The sequence below is a fragment of the Anabrus simplex genome, chromosome 5 (genome assembly GCF_040414725.1).
Source record: "Anabrus simplex isolate iqAnaSimp1 chromosome 5, ASM4041472v1, whole genome shotgun sequence".
Lineage (NCBI taxonomy): Eukaryota > Metazoa > Arthropoda > Insecta > Orthoptera > Tettigoniidae > Anabrus > Anabrus simplex.
In genome coordinates, this window is record NC_090269.1 from 951,214 (window position 1) to 972,678 (window position 21,465).

Here is a 21,465-nt window from a genome sequence, read left to right on the forward strand (position 1 = left end):
GAGTACAAACGAGGGATATACTTGTTAGTTTTGACGTCGTCTCGCTGTTCACTATGTACCAATCAAGGATACTCTAGAACAATCTCTTTTCAGAGGAGACAATAGTTTTATTTGAACATACACTTACGACGAAATTTTTCCAATGAAAACATGAATTTTATGAACAGACAGACGGTGTTGCCATGGGAAGCCCACTTATCCCTGTTATTGCTAAATTTTGTATGAAGTCCTTTGAAGAGGAAGCCCTGGAGACTGCTGTAAATAAACCCAGCTGTTGGTTACGCTATATGGATGACACTTTTTGATATGGGGGCATGGAGAGGAGGCACTTGACGGCTTTCTTGCACATCTGAACAGTATTCATCCTCGTATACAATTCACTGTGGAGAAGGAAAAGGATGGGGAATTAGCTTTCCTGGACGTGCTGGTGAAGAGGAATAATGATGGATCTCTAGGGCATCAAGTATACCGAAAACCAACATACACAGACCGATACTTAAACAAAAATTCCTATCACCATCCTGGCCAGAAGCGCGCCATGATGAAGACCTTGGTGGATCGCGCCCTTTGTGTCTATGAACCAGAGTACATCGAGAAGGAACTACGGCATCTTGAACTAGCCTTACAAACCAATGGCTACACGGTACAAGAGGTCAGGCGAGCACTCCACCCCAGAAGACAGCCAGCGAATAGTAAGCGAGAAGAACCCAGGAAGAAAGGTATCGCTTATTTGCCGTATATTCGGGACGTCACGGATCGTATTGAAAGGCTCCTTGAACGTCACGATGTTAAGACCATTTTTCGGCCGACCCGACAGCTACAAAACATGTTACGTTCTGCCAAAGATCCACGTGGCCCTCTAATATCTACTGGGGTCTATAGGATACCGTGCAGCTGTGGAGCTGTTTATATTGGCACGACTGGCAGAAGTGTCAATACTCGCCTGTAGGAGCACAAAAGGAACTGTCGCCTGGGGCAACACGACAAATCAGCAGTAGCGGAGCATGCACTGCTTGACGGAAAGCATGAGATCCGTTACGAGGATACTGACATACCTGCCACAACATCCCACTTTCACGCCCGTCTCTACAGGGAAGCAATCGAAATACATGAACATCCGGATAACTTTAATAGAAAGGAGGAAGGACTGAAACCCAGCAAGGCCTGGTACACCCCTTTATATAACGTACGGCCGAAGTTTACTAAGATCAGGGACACTACAGTCAACCGAACAGAGGATCCATTGCTCGGCACGACCCAATCGAAGGTCGTGCACTCCGAGACCCAATCAGACAACAGACTGCTCGGAGCGACCCAGTCAGAATTCATGCCCTCATATATTCCACCTGGTGACAAACTGCACGGCGCGAAGGTCGTGTGCGCGGAGACCCAACCAAATGTCAGGCTGCTCGGCACGACCCAATCGGAGGTCGTGCTTTCAGATAGTCAATCAGAAGTCGGATTGCTCGGCGCGAACCAATTGGAGGTCGCACACTTACATATAAATACAGTCGCCAGCGGATACAGGAGAGCGTATCTACACGACGCCGACGCCACAGAAGATGACTACCGCAGCAGTAGTCGAAACGTCTGGAAAAAGCGCGAGGAGTGGACTACGGCGTAATAGTCCGGAATTTTTTATTATATATAGTTCACATTGCCCCAAACTAATGTGCCTTTAAGCAAGGAACAGGATCGATCGACTCTCTTGACGCAGCACGTCGTTTGATAGAACGTCACAATGAAACGCCCGCTTCTGTTCATCTTCTTTCTCAACACCATCGGCACAGAAGTATTAACACCACACCCTTGGACTCTATGCTGATGATGTTCTGGTCACCTATGAATCCCATCAAGGTATGCAACGAGTCCAAAATTGGAAAAACTCCTTGGAGGGATACGGCTCCGACTTAACGTCGGTAAGACTTGAGTACCTAGAGTGTGGGGTAAAAGGTGATTGATTAATTAACATTGATGACGTTGAAATTCTCAAAACATCTCAGTATAAATATCTGGGATCACACATCCAATCGCATTTGTGCCAATGTATCTTAAATCCAAAAGTCTATAGAACCGTAATTATACTAGTGGCACTGTGTGGAACCACGTGTTTGCCAGTCACAAAGACACGAAAAACAGCTGTACATCAAGGAGATGATGACGCTTCGCTGACCAATGGGACTCACTACACTGGATCACATCAGAAATTAGGATGTTCTGATGACATTTGGTGCGGCCCCAATCCATGAGAAAATGCGAGACATGGACACGTCCTACGCAGAAACGATTCTTCAGTTGCGAGAATGGCATTACACTTAAGTCCGAATGCCACAGACCAAAGAAGCGCTCTCTAGGCACTCTGCGGGAGGACACGCATATGGTGAAAGTCTCTCCTGAAGATGTACAAGATCGCATCAAGTGGAAAAGTAAGTGCAGAACAGCAGACCCCGAAATTAAGCGGGACAATTGCTAAAAATAAGAATTTTGAAGCCTATAAATATGAGTGAAATAATAATTACCAGAGGTAGGATGAAAACAATTTAAGTTTCAATATCAATGATTGACATGCGTATTATCCAATGAGAATTAGAACTGATCGAGATATTACGAGTAGCGGTTTAAAATATGAAAATGGATGGGCTTATTGTAATAAATAAATCTTAATAGGTTTAGCTTACCCATCTATTAACATAACAACTAGTCCATAACTGTGACATAGCATTAAATACATCCGCAAAATTCACTCTTACACCGTTCACAGCTTTTTATTAATGCATCGGGCGTTATCGCTCTTACATCGATTGTAGTAGGGCATGCAGATACAGCTAATATTATCTTATTATGTGAAGGTAGCATTTTCCAGGCGTGATATATTTCTGAACCAGCACAATTTGTTAGGAGCCAGGTGGTAAAAGCATAGTCAGATGCTGGGACAAACAGAGTACGATTCCATGTTCATAATAAGTAAAAACAGCCCTACTTGTGCAGGGTTAGACTCGATGAAAGATACTGTCACTTGTTGGTTGTCAATATAATTTGTGGCGTCAGCTCTGCCTTCTTCCTTCTGCTCCATGATCTTTGATGTAAAAGCACAAAACAAACGAAACCGTGAAAATATAATTCATAATAATCTTGTAACGATATTTGCTTCCGGATGGTAAGTTCGAGCAAGCATATGAATAAAGAGTAAATATTTTGTAGTGATAGCAGGAATATTTTCAGATGTTTCAAATTCTGGACGAACATCGACAGCTGATTCTTGTATAGATTCCTCATAATAATAGCAATCCATAAACACAAGAAGTGCTTTAGTTTTTATATTTCTCAGAAGAAAATTATGGCAATTTTCTATCACTTAATACGATAACTGAAATTTACAAAGCATGTCATACAGCAAGCCAAATTTATTTTTCACAAAATGGATGTCCATATTTCTATAGGGATAAATGATTCCCTTCAGTTGTATTCTAATTTTTCCTAATTTTCAGTGATCAAACTAAGAGCTATATTTCTCGTTCTTATATTTGTGATTCGCTACAATACGGAAGTAATGTACACAGGTTCCTCAGTGAAACGTGTTGCTTTACAGTCCAAATAATATCATGTGAGAAAGCCTCCACAATATACTTAGTTTACAGATGTTTGTTGTGTTTTAAGAGCATCACAATGACTACGATAACGGATCATAATTAGCTCTTGTTATGCGTTGATTGTAATAAGTCTATAGTCTTCAGCGGAGCCCAGGATATGTTTTGATGGTAACATGCTTATAAAGGTACCATCCACTTGTTAGTTGCTGTCCTGCCACCCGTAAGAGAATACTTTCATCAGCGCCCTAAGGCACTTTGTCCTGTCTTCTCCTACACTATTTACTTCACAGTGATATTCAGAAATGAGAGAGACAAGCCCATGTTTGTTAATCTGATATGTACTCGGACCTCTTCCATGCATCCTTAGATATAAATGCAGCCTCCTTTTCCTGGTTAGTGATGACGATGAGCGAATTTTAGCACGTAAAATGTTGATAAGAATGAAGCCCACTTCGTACTACACCTTTTTGAGTTTCTGTTGTGTTCTTCATGTCTAGCATCTCTTCCATGTAACTCTCATGGAAAAAATTGGCCTATGCACATCGAAGAGAAAACCTGTAATTATTATTACTGAAACTCTCTTAACCAAACATTTCAATCAACGCAATTTCAATATGTTCATCAAGTAAGTGCCTGGAAGTAGGGTTACCACATCCTTATCGTAACAGAAATTGTTTATACCCTCTCGTACGTTTTGGATTTTATTGAGATTTCAAACGATACTGGTCCAATGGTTGCCTAGTTTTACTTCCTCTTCAAACAATAATAACCACCACCGTCATTTTTGAGGCTGCTGATCAAATTAGACAGTTGTTTCAGGTCTACTCCGCGAGTGATGAACGTTCTTGCAGCGCTGGACACACTAATGATCTGTGATTCACGTAGAAACGTTAGGCATAATGAACCACACGTGCGGATATTCAATGTTTTTTGTAAATAATGACTGTACTCCTGCTGAAATAGTGCACGAGCTCTGGTGGAGGTCTACAAAACTATCGAAATACAACAACGTAGGCCCGTGATTTCCATCTTAGTTCATCACGCATAAACACACCGCGAAAATCGTAAAATCCTAGTTGTTAGGCAAACGTAGCAATTTCTTAGTAGGTTCGAGCTTGATGAGGCAGTAGACGTGCAGAAGCGTGTATGGCGCTTGCTTCATGTGTACAGCTTCCTCCACTTTCCTCGTCTTATTGTAAAGTTTACCCTCCTTCAACTGTTGATTGGCTTCTTCTACACCTTGACAGACCTCGATACAGCACTAGCTCCACCGAGAAGAGGACCTGAAACAGCTATTCCAGCAAAGAGTGCTGCCGTACACGAATAATTCCAGCTCACTTGCGAAACATACTTTACTCTTACGAGGCATTCTTGCTCTTGCTTCACGTAGAGCTTTGGTGGTTGCTAATCTCGGACTGTACACTCCTCCAGTTGCTTTTTCTGCTGCGTCTACAAGTGTTTTCAAACCCACAGGCCTCGTTTAACTCTTCACAAATCTGCACATGACGTATCTCATCAACAGCGATTTATTTCCCGAATGTAAGCTTACAGATGACAACACGGCCAATTTACTCGGTAATGATGCTTGTCTCAAGAGCAGACTTGCAATGATATGAACCAGTTACGAGATGTGTCTCTTCTGTGAAGTCTCGTGAGCAACATGAGGGAACATAGTGGTTGAAATCATACTCTAGAGTGTGACTCATATTACTAGTTATTTCCACCACACGCCGTTGAAGATTCAAAATGTGGTTATCCTTTTCGAAATTAACAAAGAATTTTAATGTTAAATTTTCTATAGACTTCATTTGGTATCGCTTATTATGTGATGGTCTGCCACTGTATCATCGCCGTGGTGAGCTAGGGGCAGCAGAGTTTGGTGCTCGGTTGATGATGTTCTGGGGTGGCATTAACCTTGAAGGTAATGATCAGACACAGGTACATATACTCGTAGTCCCCAGTTTCTATTGCAACAATATAATACAAGACCGCACACAGCAGCCGCTTCCAGCGCTCTCCTTGAGGATCTCCAAATTCAATAAACTAGACTGACAAGACCGACGAGTCCACGAGCCCCTCTCACACTTCAGTAACTGACAGGTAGTAAAGAACATCCCCGCGTCGACTGATGAAACGTACACCACGTAGTCGCGCGGCAGTCATACATGTAAATGGAGGCCATATCATATCGGCCTTACTTTATACTACAGTACGGGATGCTGATTCCACTTTGGTTTATGACGCAGTGTTCAATTTCTTCTTGCCACAACCGAATGCACAATGCTACATAAACAAGCTGTGTATTCCTGTTAGATGAAGATTTGAGCTGGCTGGTTAAGACATAATAGACCTTCAGAATCTTGTCCCTCTAATTATTTGAACAGTAATAAAGTGTTCTTAGTGGTGGATTAGTGACATCGGCGTGATGGCACAATTAGTTCTTAAACGGAGAATATTGAATGTGAGTGTGGTGCAATAGCAACTAAACAAGAAGAAAACAGTTGAAGAATGTTCTCAAAGTGATACATGGAATGCATTTAAATATTGTCTTAAAAGCGTGATGAAAATAGATGGAAAATAAAATTGAGATGTATTTCCTCAAAAGAGCTTGTACGGAAATATTTAAATAATCATGCACGACGAGTGTTACGTAACTAACTACGTAACTAATTGCACTTTCCTAGTTTTACCTGTAGAAAATTTTCTAAATACATGTAGCGGAATGTAGATATCCACAAGGCGAAAACCAGTGAGCTGATGATATGGAATCTTCATCAGTGACTGTAAATTTTGTCTTGTAAATAGAGAGGTTAAAATGCCGGCAGCATTTCAAGGCCAGAGTTATTAAAGGCGATTAAAAGTTAAATGAAGCTCAGTTTATACAGCTTCTTGACACTATAAATGACGAGCTATTATCGACGTCTCCAAAGATGCCTACAGTCTACAGGCTCAAAAGGCTATTTAAAACTTAGAAATGTACCACTTGTCACGCTTGTGAGACGAGGATGACGCCACATTATTGAGAGTTTGCCCCCTGAAACTCGTAGGTAATTTATTACTCCAGAACCGACGCAATTCAAGGACTTGTTTCTGTATTCCACTGCAGTAATCAAAGTACAATGGTGGTGGAGAACACAGAGAAGTTGTGAAATTCAGAGAAATTTTGAAGGTATATTATTAATATTCAGAAAATCCTGAATGTCTTAGATCCGAGGCACTCCATCACGTCATCAAAACCTTCTGTAGTCCAAAATATGAAAGGCAGCTTTAGAATCCATTTCGGTGTAAAATTTCGTATGTTGCTGTTTTGTACTAACATGAGGCCAACTACTAAAGAACTAAGCGAATTTAATGTCCAGTCCTACAAACATACCACAGCCAATTGCAGAGATTTAATAAACTCTTATACAATTGGATAGACAGACATTAGCGCGAAACTCAACCGCGTGATGCCTGTGCTGGGCTCTGGATAGGGTTATTGGTTTACAATTAGCTTATATAAAAGTATCTCATAATATAGAACATAAAATAACATGCATCAATGTCAAAAGTTACGATTGGTTCATAGCGTGATAGAGCAATCAATGAGGCAAGCACTAAAGGAGAGCTAGAAAATAAACTCCCAGGTGTAGTATCAAGTATCCAGTTATAACAGGTGATATCCCTAAATTTGAACAGAAACCTGCACTATCTGAGAATATACACGCATTTCATTAAGATTTTGAATATGCGATATGTCTATGTGATACGTGCTTGCAACATTTCAATTATCAGGAAAACGTGAGCGCTCATGAGAGACATCGCTCACCAATGGCCCAGTTATCTGCAGTCGAGGGACCATAATGACGTACAAGACGCAACATTCTGAAGGACAAGGTCATTTTATTTACACGCGATGTGACATCATTGCAACAATTCAGACGAAATGAAACACACGCTTAAGGAAAGTTTACCCAATCATTCGCACCAATACACTGGCGGCAATGCACGCGTGTATTCGCGCATGCAAGCGATCGTAAAGGTACATCCTGCGGTAGATTGTCCCAAGCATTTGCACCTTTTGATGCAATTCAGCAATGGTTCTTGTAGGCCTTGAGAACGCGTACGTTACCGCTTCATCATCCCCTATACGTGTTCAATTGGCGATAAATCAGGCGATCTTGCTGGCCAGGGCAGTTGTACACCATGTAGAACCCGCTGTATATCGAAGAGCGTTATACTGGTGGAAAAGCACATCACCTTCCTTTCAAAGAAATAGCAGTAGCACGGGGGCAACAACCTGTGCAGATTACGTTACCATGCAGAAACTCCAACAGTGATGATGGCCACCCCCACACCATGACACCTAGGTTGGGCGAATGTGTTCTGCTGTCGTGGTGTCAGAGGCATACGTGATAGTAATCCTGCTGAAAGCAGACGGTGCGACTTTAGTACGCGGACGTCTGGAGCCTATGTTCCACATACCAAGGCTGAAAGCAGCGACACACATGTGCAACAATCCGTTAATACGTCCACGCAGCTTCCCGCAGGCCCAAAATGCGAGCAATTGTTCAACAGGAACACGTTCCCGTCGCCGAGCACTGTTGCATCTTAGAATAAATATTGCAGAACCTACTCACCTCTAATCTCTGCAGAGTCAAAACAGAGTGCGCACAGGCAGGCTTTGATCGCCGATGTCCGTGACAAATGAATCACTAATACAACAACCCATCAGTTTGCCACTGCCAATGCTACTGAACACAGTCCTTGAGGATGTCGCATTCCAGTGTATGAAACGTTCATTTGTTATTTATTCAAATATGAAGAATTTACTGCAAAAGATACTGAGATGTAAACAAGATATCAAATGTATAAATGAATAAGAAGTATAAAGAAGTAAGGGGTATTAGCAGAAGTACGATAAAATCTACCTAATCAAGGCATCAGTAGTGTCTAATTAGAAAATATGTCGAACTCAGTGAGATATGACAAGCATGAAGCTTCCGGTTTTGTTGCTACACTAAGTACATTCAGGATGATTACAATACCCTACTTGTATATCGATGGTCATAAGCTCGTGAAAGGCTAATATAATTCAAACGAATTTGACATCTGAGGAATGTCTGTTGAAAAGGCGCCATTTCTACCGTAAGAAAGACGTGAAAGAAAGCAAGGAAAGGTAAAATACAAGGCACAAGGGACATACCCACGATCATGCATGGTACTACATTTAATGAATCACATCTTTCTGGTCTGGATTATGCATGGCATTCGATGGTGTTCAACTAATGCAATGCATGTGGACGATGAACAAGAAACAAATTGGAGTGGAAACAGCACCTTCTGAACTTGTACTCTCAAATCTAACCCATGAGACGGTTAATACCGGAGAAGCAATTTAAGAAATCAGTATTTTAAAAGTTCACGCTATATGCACGTTCTGCACGCAATGGTGAACAAACTACTCTGAAAAGGCCAAATTAATGCCTATCTACTTTCATTAGTTAGCTGGTTACGTTGCACGCGTGTCTGAGAGACTTGAATCCGAATAATGAGGAGAAATACTTCAGTTTTTGAATACAAACAATAACAAAGAGTATATAATGAGAAGTCAAACACATACAGCAATCAATAACAAAGAGTATATATTGAGAAGTCAAAGACATAATGTTTGAAAATTCATTCCAAAAGTCGAAAAGGTGTCACGATTATGTGAACGATTGGAATACATTTAATGAAATGCAACTCAGAAAGGAAGTACATGGCAGGTAAATGAGGAAAATATAATTGATGATTATGTATATGCATAATTAATGCATTCGATATTTAGAATGTAGTTAAATGTCCTGATTTATACTGGAAGCAATGTTTGAAAAATATCGTGAAACTTAAATGAAGGCATACTAATTACATCCGGCATAGTATTTCACCGTTAAAGATGCCGTGCTAAAGATGGACTTAGAGTTACACCTATTATATGAATAAAAATTATTTTAATGATTGATGACAGTAGCGGCGACTAAGGGGGCGAGGCGGGGCAGTCGCTCCCCCACTTTGTAGAGGAAACATTACATTTTAATTCCATTTTAGCCGGCTGAAACTAAGAATTATAGTAATTATTAAAAAAAGCAATTTGTGCAAATTTCTAATTATTGACAAAATTACTATCGAAAATACGCACAAGATGTCGTTTGTCGCGGCTAAACGATTTGTATAGCGCCACAGTAGGTAGTGGAGACTTCGCAAATGCTATGAGGAAGGGTAACAAGGGTATAATTTTTGCCAGGGTCGTGGACACTGAGGTATGATTCACCTGCTAGCCGCGTGCATTCGTCAGTCTGGTAGTCTCCTTAATATTGTCTGTTAGTTTCTCAGAGTGTGGACAAATAATAAATTATTTTTAGTTGTATAATCACGCCGTACTTATATACGTGTGTAATATTGTTTCTTTGGTGAAAGTTTTATTGTATAGTGAAAATGAAGAATGAAATCCTGCAACCTGTTTTCCAGTCATTGACTGGGTCAGGGATGGAATGAATGAAGCAGATATAGGCTATTAGTACGATGGGGTCGCCAGTCCCGAAGTGATTTATTAATGACTGATAGGTGCTATGAAATGAGAATAGAGAGTATTGCTGGAATGAAAGATGACAGCGAAAACCGGAGTACCCGAAGAAAAACCTGTCGCGCCTCCGCTTTGTCCAGCACAAATTTCACATGGAACGACCGGGATATGAACCACGGTATCCAGCGGTGAGAGGCCGACACGCTGCCGTCTGAGCCACGGAGGCTCTTTATTGTATATAGTATTGAATCAAAATCTCAAAAATCTACTATTGCCGCACTTAAGTTAGTAAAGTGTCAGCCTTTACCTTTCCATCAAAATTCGCTCAAAGAGCATCAAAAAACCTTAGAATTTTGTAGCTTTTTTGTTCAGTTTTGATGTGTATAACCTAGCCCCCGTGCTATATCCCTCTTTCTGTTGTCTGCATATTTTTTGCCCACCCCCCACTTCTAATTCCCAATCGCCGCTACTGATTGATGAAAGGATTCCAGTTGGAATATCTCAATACTAGACAAGATATTTTGAGAAGTATATCCAAATAAAGAATTTAGCTATCTGATAGACTTTAATGCAAATAACATCCATAAGTCTCAATGATCTGCGAGGAAGAGCAACGGAAGTTAAACTTTTACAAGTTGCATAGTTAAAACTATAATTGGAGAAAATGTGGAGAATATAAATCTTCATGGATCAGATATGACCATGATATGAAGAGAATTCCTGATGGTACTACAACCACCCACTCCTTAGAAGTTTACTTGGCATATAAGAAAAAAGTATACGACCTAAAATAAGATATTCTACTAACACCACATAATAAGCTCATACCAGGAACTAGGAAGTCTAAATTCCTAACAATGCTGTGTGATAATCACATGATAATACACAAGATTATGCCTAAATTTACAACCTAACCTGTAACATGAAAATTGTTTTCAACTACACAGACAAAGGTAACCTAAATTTCGCCCAGTAGAACTTGATATAACTTTAATCCAGCAGCAATTCACATTCTTCTGGAAGATGGGGTTGACACGCCACCACAGTGGACTATAAAATAAACTAATTGAACAAATTTTTACCTGTATAAATGCTACAAACTTTAACGACTTTGGTATCAGTAAAGTGTGATGTGAACAGAATGAATTAAAAGAGTACAATATGTTGATCCCATCTGTATAATGGATTGAGTAAAAAGAATGTAAGCCATATATCATCACGAGTTCAGATATTAAAACTGTTCACATTTCAAAAGTTATGGTGATACTCGACAATAAATTCAAATCCACTGATGTGTGGAATATATTTAAGAGATGAATTTAACTGCAAGTTCTTTCCTCGTTTAACTCGTTTAAAAATTTTAAACAAGTGATTTTGCTTAATGTAGCTGTTGACATAAGAATTTTAGGAGTTTTAGAATTTGTGAAATCGGTTCAGATTTAGATGATATACGCAATGAGAAAGATATTCATTTTATTTTACCAGTTTCTATTGATTTATTCTACCATATTGTGGCGTACTAACAACCAATGAAAAGGAGAATTAAACAACTGAAGGCAAAACACCGCCGCCCAGGTGTTTGATTGCTAGCCCAACCATAAAAGAGGCAAGAGACCATCGCAGCGCGAAATCACGCTACCTACTTAAGGTAGGCCTCGATAGTAACACAGACACAGGACTCGGAAGTGATGGACTCTGGGCAGAACCAAAGGTCAAAGGGTACCTGAACAGAGGTGCATCCAGGGGAATAGGATAGAGCAATTCGTGTGAAATACCCCAAAACACTAAATCGTTTTAACCACATGAAAATTTAATAAATAAGAATATTTTATAAAAGGAGAGCAACACCAATAAATAACCCATAACATTTTTAAAGATACAACAGCAAAATTTAACTAAATAAATGAAATAATAATACGAAGAAATTACTTTATTTACTGGAAACATATTAAATCACAAATCGTGTAATACCTTAAAAATACATATTTACTCACGAACGTCAGTTCCTTTTTCAAAAGAAAACGTTTAGATCAATGGTCATATGACTATATTGCGTTGAGATCTCTCAGTAAATGTTTTAAAGACGGGGTACCCCTTTTTTAGACCAATTTTACTACTACAATATTGAAGAGCATGTTTAAGAAACACTTCATTTAAAGGTCACACATGAGATGAAATTAAAAGATAAACCAGATGGGAAGAAAACACATTCAAACTACCACAAGTGGTAGAAGGCGAAGTAGGAAACATGCCAAAACACAACATATTCACACCAAAAATAATTAATTTCACCAAATCACATCACACGTTAAACGGTAGGAATATCATAGTGATCGCATCGCCAATGTTATTTAATATGCGGTACAGTAACCAAAGTCATCATCAATCTACACCACACAAGCATCTGATCCAGATTGCTTCTCGAAAGACAATCAACTTGTAACTGTCATGCAATGCTTATCAAATTGTCATATCTAATCAATACTCACCATCTTGACATAACCATTGTAAGACGGGGCACAACAATAGCAAGTATTAAGGTTACCAGACATAGAATAAATCCATAACGTTAAAGCAAATTAAGGCTCCAAAACGATAATAGCACCATCAATATTATATAGAAAATAAATGACTTCCAAGAAAACCCATTAATATTAATAATACGTAGGTGGATCAAAAGATTAGTTGCACTAACGCGCCGCAGCAGCGCGCCGTATGTCGCAACCGTGGGCACAGCGGAGAAAGGGACAGACACTACCCACACGTCTCTTAGGCTGGTCGCTGTGGTATCTCGCCTAGTATTGTGTGAATAGCGGCCAAATGTAATGGCGCGTCAACTGGACGTTCACTCCAAATATGAGGTACGTGCGACAATCAGATTCCTATGGGCCAAAAGGAAGAATTGCACGGACATTCATCATGACATTAGTGTTATGTATGGGGAGCGGGCCATTTCCCGGCAAGGTATCCTAAAGTGGTGTCAGCAAATCGAAGCCGGACGCACGGATATCATGGACAACCATCGCGAAGGCAGGCCCGCAACGTCCAGGACCCGTGCAAAGGTCAACAGTGTGAATGCGATCATTAGACAGAATCGGTGCATTAAACTGAGATAAATCGCAACGCAGCTAAACATGTCGTATGGCAGTGTGTTTGCCATTGTTCACGAGGACCTTGGATATTGTAAGCTGTGTCAAAGATGTGTCTCACGTGTTTTCACCGATGAGCACAAGGGACGGTTCCAATCCTCCCTGGCATTTTTGCAAAGCTATGCCACGGACGGCAACGGATTTCTGTGGTGAATCGTCACAGGCGACGAAACTTGGGTCCAATACTTCACCCCCGAAACGAAGCGAACATCAATGGCATGGGTGCACCCCTCATCACCACAACGAAAGAAAGCCAAGGTTCAACCTTCAGCCGGTAAGGTTATGGTGACAGTGTTCTTTGATTTAGAAGGTTTGCTGCACGTGGAATTTATGCCAAAAGGAACGACGATCAACTTACCGTCGTACTGCCAAACGTTGCTACGGTTGCGTAAAGCAATTAAAGAGAAGGGGCGGTGTGATTTTGTTGCACGATTACGCTACACCTCACAAGGCCTGCCAAACGAGAGAACTGCTGCAGCGTTTCAAGTGGGAGGTCTGGCAACATCCACCCTACAGTCCCGACATAGCGCCATGTGACTTTCATCTGTTCGGTAAGCTCAAAACGGAGCTCGGTGGTTGACATTTCCAGACTGATGGGGGATGAAGGCCTCTGTCTAGTGGTTGCAGAATGTTGGAGGAAATTTCTATGCATTCGGCATCGACAAGTTGGTTGTGTGTTCACAGAAATATTTAGTCTCTTGGAAACAATCTGGAAAAGTGACATTACAAAGTATGTGGGTATAGTCTAGTTGCTGTTCTATAGGTGGTGTAATAAATGGCCATAACTGGGAAGTGCAACTTATTTTCTGATCTGCCCTCGTAATAATAATAAACCAAGAAAATTAAGTTAAGTACAACACATCTGAGAATGACAAATTTAAATATTAACAATGTTAATAACATGCTACTAGGCCTGAGCAGAGCCTAGAATAGTCTTTAAATATAATACAGAAAGAACACTTAAATACGGAGACCACAGCTGTTTCAGTTTTAAGGCTATCAAGGTACATACCATATATACCTTGAAATTTAGAGGTAAAACACAGTTAAACAGTTTCAAATATTATTTCAGCCGATGAATACCAAATTTGAGGCATTTTTACATGATATCCCAGGAAATATCAATGCATCTCCAATGCACTGTATAATACCAATATAAATGGTCTGTTAATGGACATTATAAATTTTCCAGCTAACTCATTCCTGGTTGCCAGCATTTCACCCCCATGTGCTAGGCCGGGCTCATCAGTTGGTACCTAGCACACCTACCAAGATGCTGGCTAGTGCATACCATGGAGGCCACTGCGTAGGCTTATTGTAGCCACCGGCAGAGATAATGCACTATGGGAGACATCATACCGTGGAGGCTACTGCATAGGCTAATTGTAGTTACCAGCAGTGCCAATGCACTATGGGAGACTTGTTGGCTACAATTAGCCTAAGCAGTGGCCTCCATGGTATGAACTAGCCAGCATCTTTGTAGGTGTGCTAAAGTAACATCTGATAAGCCCAGCCTAGCACAAGGGGATGAAACGCTGGCAACCAGGAATGAGTAAGCTGGAAATTTTATAATGTCCAATAACAGACCATTTATATTGGTATTATAAATTTACTAATTCGGAACAAATATTTCAGATTTCGTATGGGAATCAACATCTATATTATCAAACGCACTGTATAAAAAATATTTGAGTTAGACATGTTTAAATTCATAGAAACATCTTGTGTTCATGGTAGATGAAATATTTTTCACACAAAGTACATTTTCAAAACTTACCAATGGAGAGGTCCATAAATAATCCTTTTTGGCACATGTCATAAGATAGTTTACCACACACTGTCAGTTGCAGAAAGAATTAATGTTACATAACATTAATCAGCCACTTCAAAAGTAATTTAATGAACTAAAACATGTAGATGACTTAGCAAGGTAGGTTCAGGTAAATAAGGCTCCACAGCCACTTCCGTCCCTTAACTAGGGTGACAGTAATCATTTCCCCTATCCCTAATGGCTAGATGGAGTGTCTCACCAAACACAGCCGTCTTGGAGGCAATAAGAAGCCAACTCCCCATTCACAGGGTAGGAGCACAAGTCAACGCACGTTGACAATTGACTCGCCCACGGAGTCAAAGAAAAAAGCTGTAGAAATCACTCCAAATCGTCCAATCAAGATATTAGATGTACCACAGTTAACAAATTGCAGCCAATTGCTGTCTAGCAGTTCATAGGGCATTGTTAAATGATACATTTCAAATTCCACACATATTAACAGTTATAGATGGCAATATTTATACCAGTCCCCTTTAAATTATACTACCACAATATTTGTACCTGATCCATCTGATGTACTTTCCTACTTCTCACGCAGACAAAGTCTGATAGAATGTCTTAATTGGAGCATAACACAGCCGTCAGCTCCCGTGGGAGCACTGTGCCACCTGATGGCAAATGAGCTCCAGAGGTAAAGCATTATAAATTCACTCTCATTATTCTAGAAGGCTTCCTCGTGAACAGTCGAGACTTTTTCCTGAAGGCGCGGACCAACGTTCTCTGCGAAACGGAAAACTTTCACCTTGTTTTCTTGACACGGCATAAGCCTGAAGGGCGATAAAACATCTAAACGAAAAACGGTATTCTTCCTTCCAGGAAAATTTTAATGCAGGATAGTAGTCTATTCACGTTTGTGAACGCAAAATTGCATTATTCAAAAAAGTATGACGTTTGTCCATTTGGAATTTACCTAGCGAGTATGGCGACCACTTCGTGCAACGGAAGCTTTATTGAATTATTCCTACAGTATGGCTTAAAACGAGTGTTAATTACTATGGATTTGCATAAACTAGTTCAATCAATAAAAGCATGATTCCATTCTTAGCACCTAAACGGAATTTCTTCAATATGTAATATCTTGTGACTTAGCATCACCCAACTTCAATAAACCCTTTATTACAGTCACGGCATAGAAATGCCTTTATTAATAGTATGAGCTACTATGTGGGTTTTGAGATGACTTTTCATAGAGAACACGTTATTGCAGTCTGAACACTGGAATGCTCTCTCACCAGAATGAACCAACATATGCCTTTGTAAATTACCTCTGGACGTGTACTCATTATTGCATTCTTTACAGAGAAATGGTGTTTTTTTGATATGAGTCAACAAGTGTGCTGCTAGGCTACTTCGCTCACAAAACCCCTCTTGGCATTCAACACAGTAGAAAGTTCTCCTTCCAGTATGATTCACCATGTGGTTCTTTAGATGTCTCTTCACATTAAACACACTACTGCATTCTCCACAATGGAATAGCCTCTCGCCAGTGTGGATTTGCATGTGTGCTCGCAAATTACTTCTTGTCCGGAACGATCTTTGGCATTGCTTACACAGGAATGACCGTATGCCAGTATGAGTTACCATATGAACTCTGAGGTTACCTTTTCTACTGAACGTCCTCGTGCATTCATTACATTGGAAGGGTCTTGTTCTTGTGTGGACATCCATGTGCGCTTTCAAATGACTTTTTAGAGAAAAGGCACTATCGCATTCTCGACATTGGAATGGCCTTTCTGTAGTATGAACTACCATATGCGTTTCCAGATTACTTTTTGTAGTAAAGGCTTTAACACATTCTCCACATTTAAATGGCCTTGCTCCAGTATGGGTACGCAGATGTCTACGCAAATTACTACTGACTGTGAACGCTTTTTTGCATTGGTGACACTCGAACGGCCTTTCTCTACCTGCTGCTGTATTTACCATTTGTTTCAGAATAACGAGCTGTTTTGAGGGAGCTCTCCAATCTAAGAGCTTAATGTTGCATAGATTACAAACCTGCGGTCCTTCCTCAGAGTAGGATACCATGTGTTTCGTTAGATGGGATTCTTGCATGAACGTCGCATTGCACACTGTACAACAGTGCCTCCTTTCTCCAGTGGTCATAAGCAATAATCCAACATTCTGCACACTAGAAGACACATAGTTATAAGTACAAATTCAGAGGAAAAAAAAAAGACATATTACTATTTTTAGAAGGAAATGTTGAAGCACTCCAATCTAAAATCCTCCTTTGTGCTTAACAAGTAAAAATGTATGCATTTACTCCCACTTTTCTGATGAGCTCCTAAGTTGATACCATGTTACCAATGATGAGCATGGTTTGATCCAATATTTCCATTCTAATTAGCTGGAGCCTACTGAATATTTTATACACTGAAAGGAAATTCAATACAAAATATTGTCTATCTCATTCATTTACATGGGGTATAGCATAGTGACAACCTCTGAAACTAATTCCATAACTTTGTACAAATTATTATGAACTTTGGGTGAAGTTCCTTTGGACTGCACAGAGTTCAGGAAAGTAAAGTGGTGAAAGGAACATAAAAAACATATTTATATTTACTGGCATTAAAATATATGATTCTAAAACTTTTCTAAACCATGTTACATTTTTATAAGGAGACTTTATAATACGGTTCCTTTTAAAAGAATAAATATTAGTCATAATCTGACTGTGAAATATGAAAGATGTATTTAGAAGTAGTATTAGCAATTTGTTAATGTTATGAAGAATGCCAGAAACTTAATAGTAATGGTAAGACTTTTCTGAATAGTACAGATTATGAGTAGAGATAGGAGAATGATAAACACTTCCAATATGAACAGATGAAGGATAAAGGCTATTTTGCAGAGCTCAGATTAAATGATAAATATTTGTGTTACTGTAATACAGGAGAGTTCAGAAGAAATATTAAAATAAAATTTGCATTACCATAAAAGGGAAACCAATTTAAAATGTCAACCTAGAACAAGTATTAAGAAACAAAAACAGTAATCTGTGGTCCTGATCTGTCAAATGTAAGATTTGTAGTCAATGACTGACAGGGGCACGGGTATCAAGTAGAACTGAATTGAGATTATAATGAAATTGTATGCCTGTTTGATTTTCATGTACAATTGAAATGCTTGCTGTTTAAAGTGGCCTATCATCTAAGGTCATTGGCCTGACAATTAAAATAACAAGTCAATGTGTGTGATAAGGAAATTATAATGTCTAATGACAACTACCTGGATAAAAATATACAATAAATTAGCAAACAAGAAGCCGAAGTGAGGATGCTGTAATTGATCACTACATGAGTGAACAGATGCAGTAATTAAGTGGACATTTTTTGCTTTATTTTCTTATTTTCACTTTTCTTGCATTAGATGTGAGTAGAAAGAAACCTCTTCCATAATGTTAGATTTCATATTTTTACTTATTCCAACATGGTAAATGTAAGCTAACCTATACTGGAATGAGTTCACATATTTTTACTTACCTGGAAAAGTTTACAAGTTATGAATTAGGGAATTATCAGCATAGAATATTTCAGGGGAGACTTCAGTGATCAATTTAAGAACAATAATCATGTGCTAATGTTCAAACTAAGCCTCTTACTAAAAGAACATAAAACGTTAATTGCAATCTTAATGTTTATTGAAGCAGATTTCATTTGAACATCACTGATGATATGTAAACAGTGAATCGTCATAAGAGAAATGTTACTATCTAACTAAAGTGGAGTGCATATTCAGGTAGGAATGTTGATTGAATATTATCAGTTTATATTATTGTGTACATGAATTGTAGTAGTCACTCACTTGATGATAATAATATGACATAAAAGAAAGGGAGCTTCAATAAGGTCAAATATGAGTATGTCTTTGTAAATGGACATAATGGACTCGGCTATGAGTAGCAGAAAGAATTTGTGTATTGAAAAAGAAGGAATAGCGATGAATAGTCCATGATATTAGAAAGAGGGTTCTCGTAAAAGGGATTCGTGAAGGTAAGTGTGGCATAGATAAATAAGATTAGTAAGAATTTAAATTTGTAGTAAGTAACTCTAGGTAATCATGTTGCATGAGTGTCAAAATGACAGTAATATTGGATTGTATCAATTGTTTGGAGCTCTCTACGACAACAACTGACTGGGATTAATCCAATGTATAAAGCCGAAGAAGATGTAGACATATTTCAAGGTAGGCTGGCGCATTATCGTTCCATATAACTGAAACTGAGAGTCAACATTTATTACAAAATCCTCCAGAATAGAATCCCTTAACTCAGAAATCCTATTATTAACAGTCATATAATATGTGCAAAGTATCAAATTACTGCAGACTCAAAAAATGGCTTTCCTGATATATGTCATATGGACATATCAATTAGTTTGTAAACATGTCAAATACTCGTTGGCTGAATGGTCAGCATACTGGCCTTCCGTTCAGAGGGTCCCGGGTTCGATTCCCGGCCGGGTCGGGGAATTTTAACCTTAATTGGTTAATTCCAATGGCTCAGGGGCTGGGTGTTTGTGCTGTCCCCAACATCCCTGCAACTCACACACCACACATAACACTATCCTCCACCATAATAACATGCAGTTACCTACAAATGGCAGATGCCGCCCACCCTCATCAGAGGGTCTGCCTTACAAGGGCTGCACTCGGCTAGAAATAGCCACACGAAATTATTATTATTATTATTATTATTATTATTATTATTATTACATGTCAAGTAAGAAATCCTCGTTGTCAAAGCTATAAATGAGTCACAAGCCAGTATTCACTGTATTGCCGATCATCCTGGTATGATCGTAGCATATTGATGGTTTAAATTAATATCATAACTACTCGAGATGTAGAGTTAGGATATCATAAGGTATGCTGATGATGAAATGAGAGAATACAAATAAGAAAAATAATGTAATGAATACATGAATGTGTACAATTAACATACTCCGTGAACATCTTTCTGATACCATTTTCTTAAGTAATCTATGCATTATAGTTGCTTACTTCTTTTATGTTTTCTTGAATATGCTTTTTCACAGGCCTGATTACTTCTTTGTCATAATTTTATTTAGCAAACAGCACTGTTTCATTTTCTTTGTGTCGCTAATATGGCCAATCTCCTGACAACAATAAACATTTTGAATTTAAAATTTTGAAGGCTCACAAACTAGTGAGTTTTGAATGAGAGAGAAATCTTTTTACTCATAATCAGATGGGGAAATTTCAACCATTGTCAACATATACCATAAAAATGCAGAATTTTGAGTATTAGATGGAATATAAATGTAAATTATTATATTATTCCAAAATAACATAATTAAATCTATTCATTGTATATCAATCAAGATTTTGTGATGACAATATCGTTAATAAACCAAATGTTATAATGAGTATTATTCCAGCCAAACATATTATAAATTCATGTAAATTTCTAAGATTTAAAAAAAAATATATTTCAGTGAATGGAGATAAAGTTGTTACCTTTCCAAAAATACCAGTGAGATATCATTCAACCTATTAGGCATAATAAAATATGTAGTTGTTTTGTAGTGAGGCGCATACAACTTAGCCCGCAATCTATATAGGACGACAACTGACTGGGATTAGTGTGTACTGCCAAAGAAGGTGTAGAAATATTGGAAGCCAGGTTGGCATGTTATTGTTCGATATAACTCAATCAGTGAATCAGCAATTATTACATAATCCCCATAAATAGAAAACCTGAACACAGAAATCCAATTATTAACAGCCATATAATTGTATTGGTATTATAATGGTATTATAAAATTACTCATCCCGAACAAATTTTTCAGATTCCCTATGGGAATCAACATCTATATCATCTGATGGCCAGGCAGGCATCAATTTTTGAAAATGGGACAAAGTGTCTCATAGTGCATTGGCACTGCCGGTGGCTACATATTAGCTTATGCAGTGGCCTCCACGGTATGCACTAGCCAGCATCTTGGTAGGTGTGCTAGGTACCAACTGATGAGCCCAGCCTAGCACACGAGGGCAAAACGCTGGCAACCAGGAATGAGTTAGCTGGAAAATTTATAATGTCCAATAACGGACCATTTATATTGCTATTATAAATTTACTCATTCGGAACAAATATTTCAGATTCCCTATGGGAATCAAAATCTATATCATCTGATGGCCAGGCAGGCATTAATTTTTGATAATGGGACAAATTGTCTTATAGTGCATTGGCACTGCCGGTGGCTACAATTAGCCTACGCAGTAGCCTCCACGGTATGCACTAGCCAGTGTCTGGGTAGGTGTGCTAGGTACCAACTGATGAGCCCAGCGTAGCACACAAGGGTGAAACGCTGGCAATCAGGAATG

At 39.1% G+C, this 21,465-nt stretch overlaps 2 protein-coding genes across 2 annotated transcripts in view; one reads left to right on the forward strand and one right to left on the reverse strand.

The window, feature by feature from the left end:
- The window catches only part of LOC136873653 (zinc finger protein 25), a 114,784-nt gene that overhangs the window by 83,943 nt on the left and 9,376 nt on the right, over window positions 1–21,465 (forward strand). The window lies entirely within an intron of this gene.
- The window catches only part of LOC136873652 (gastrula zinc finger protein XlCGF57.1), a 79,992-nt gene continuing 70,522 nt past the window's right edge, over window positions 11,996–21,465 (reverse strand). Inside the window, exon 4 of the mRNA XM_067146719.2 lies at window positions 11,996–17,245. Within this exon, the coding sequence (XP_067002820.2) occupies window positions 16,237–17,245 (1,009 nt within the window). The 3' untranslated portion in view covers window positions 11,996–16,236. The remainder of the gene's footprint in view (window positions 17,246–21,465) is intronic.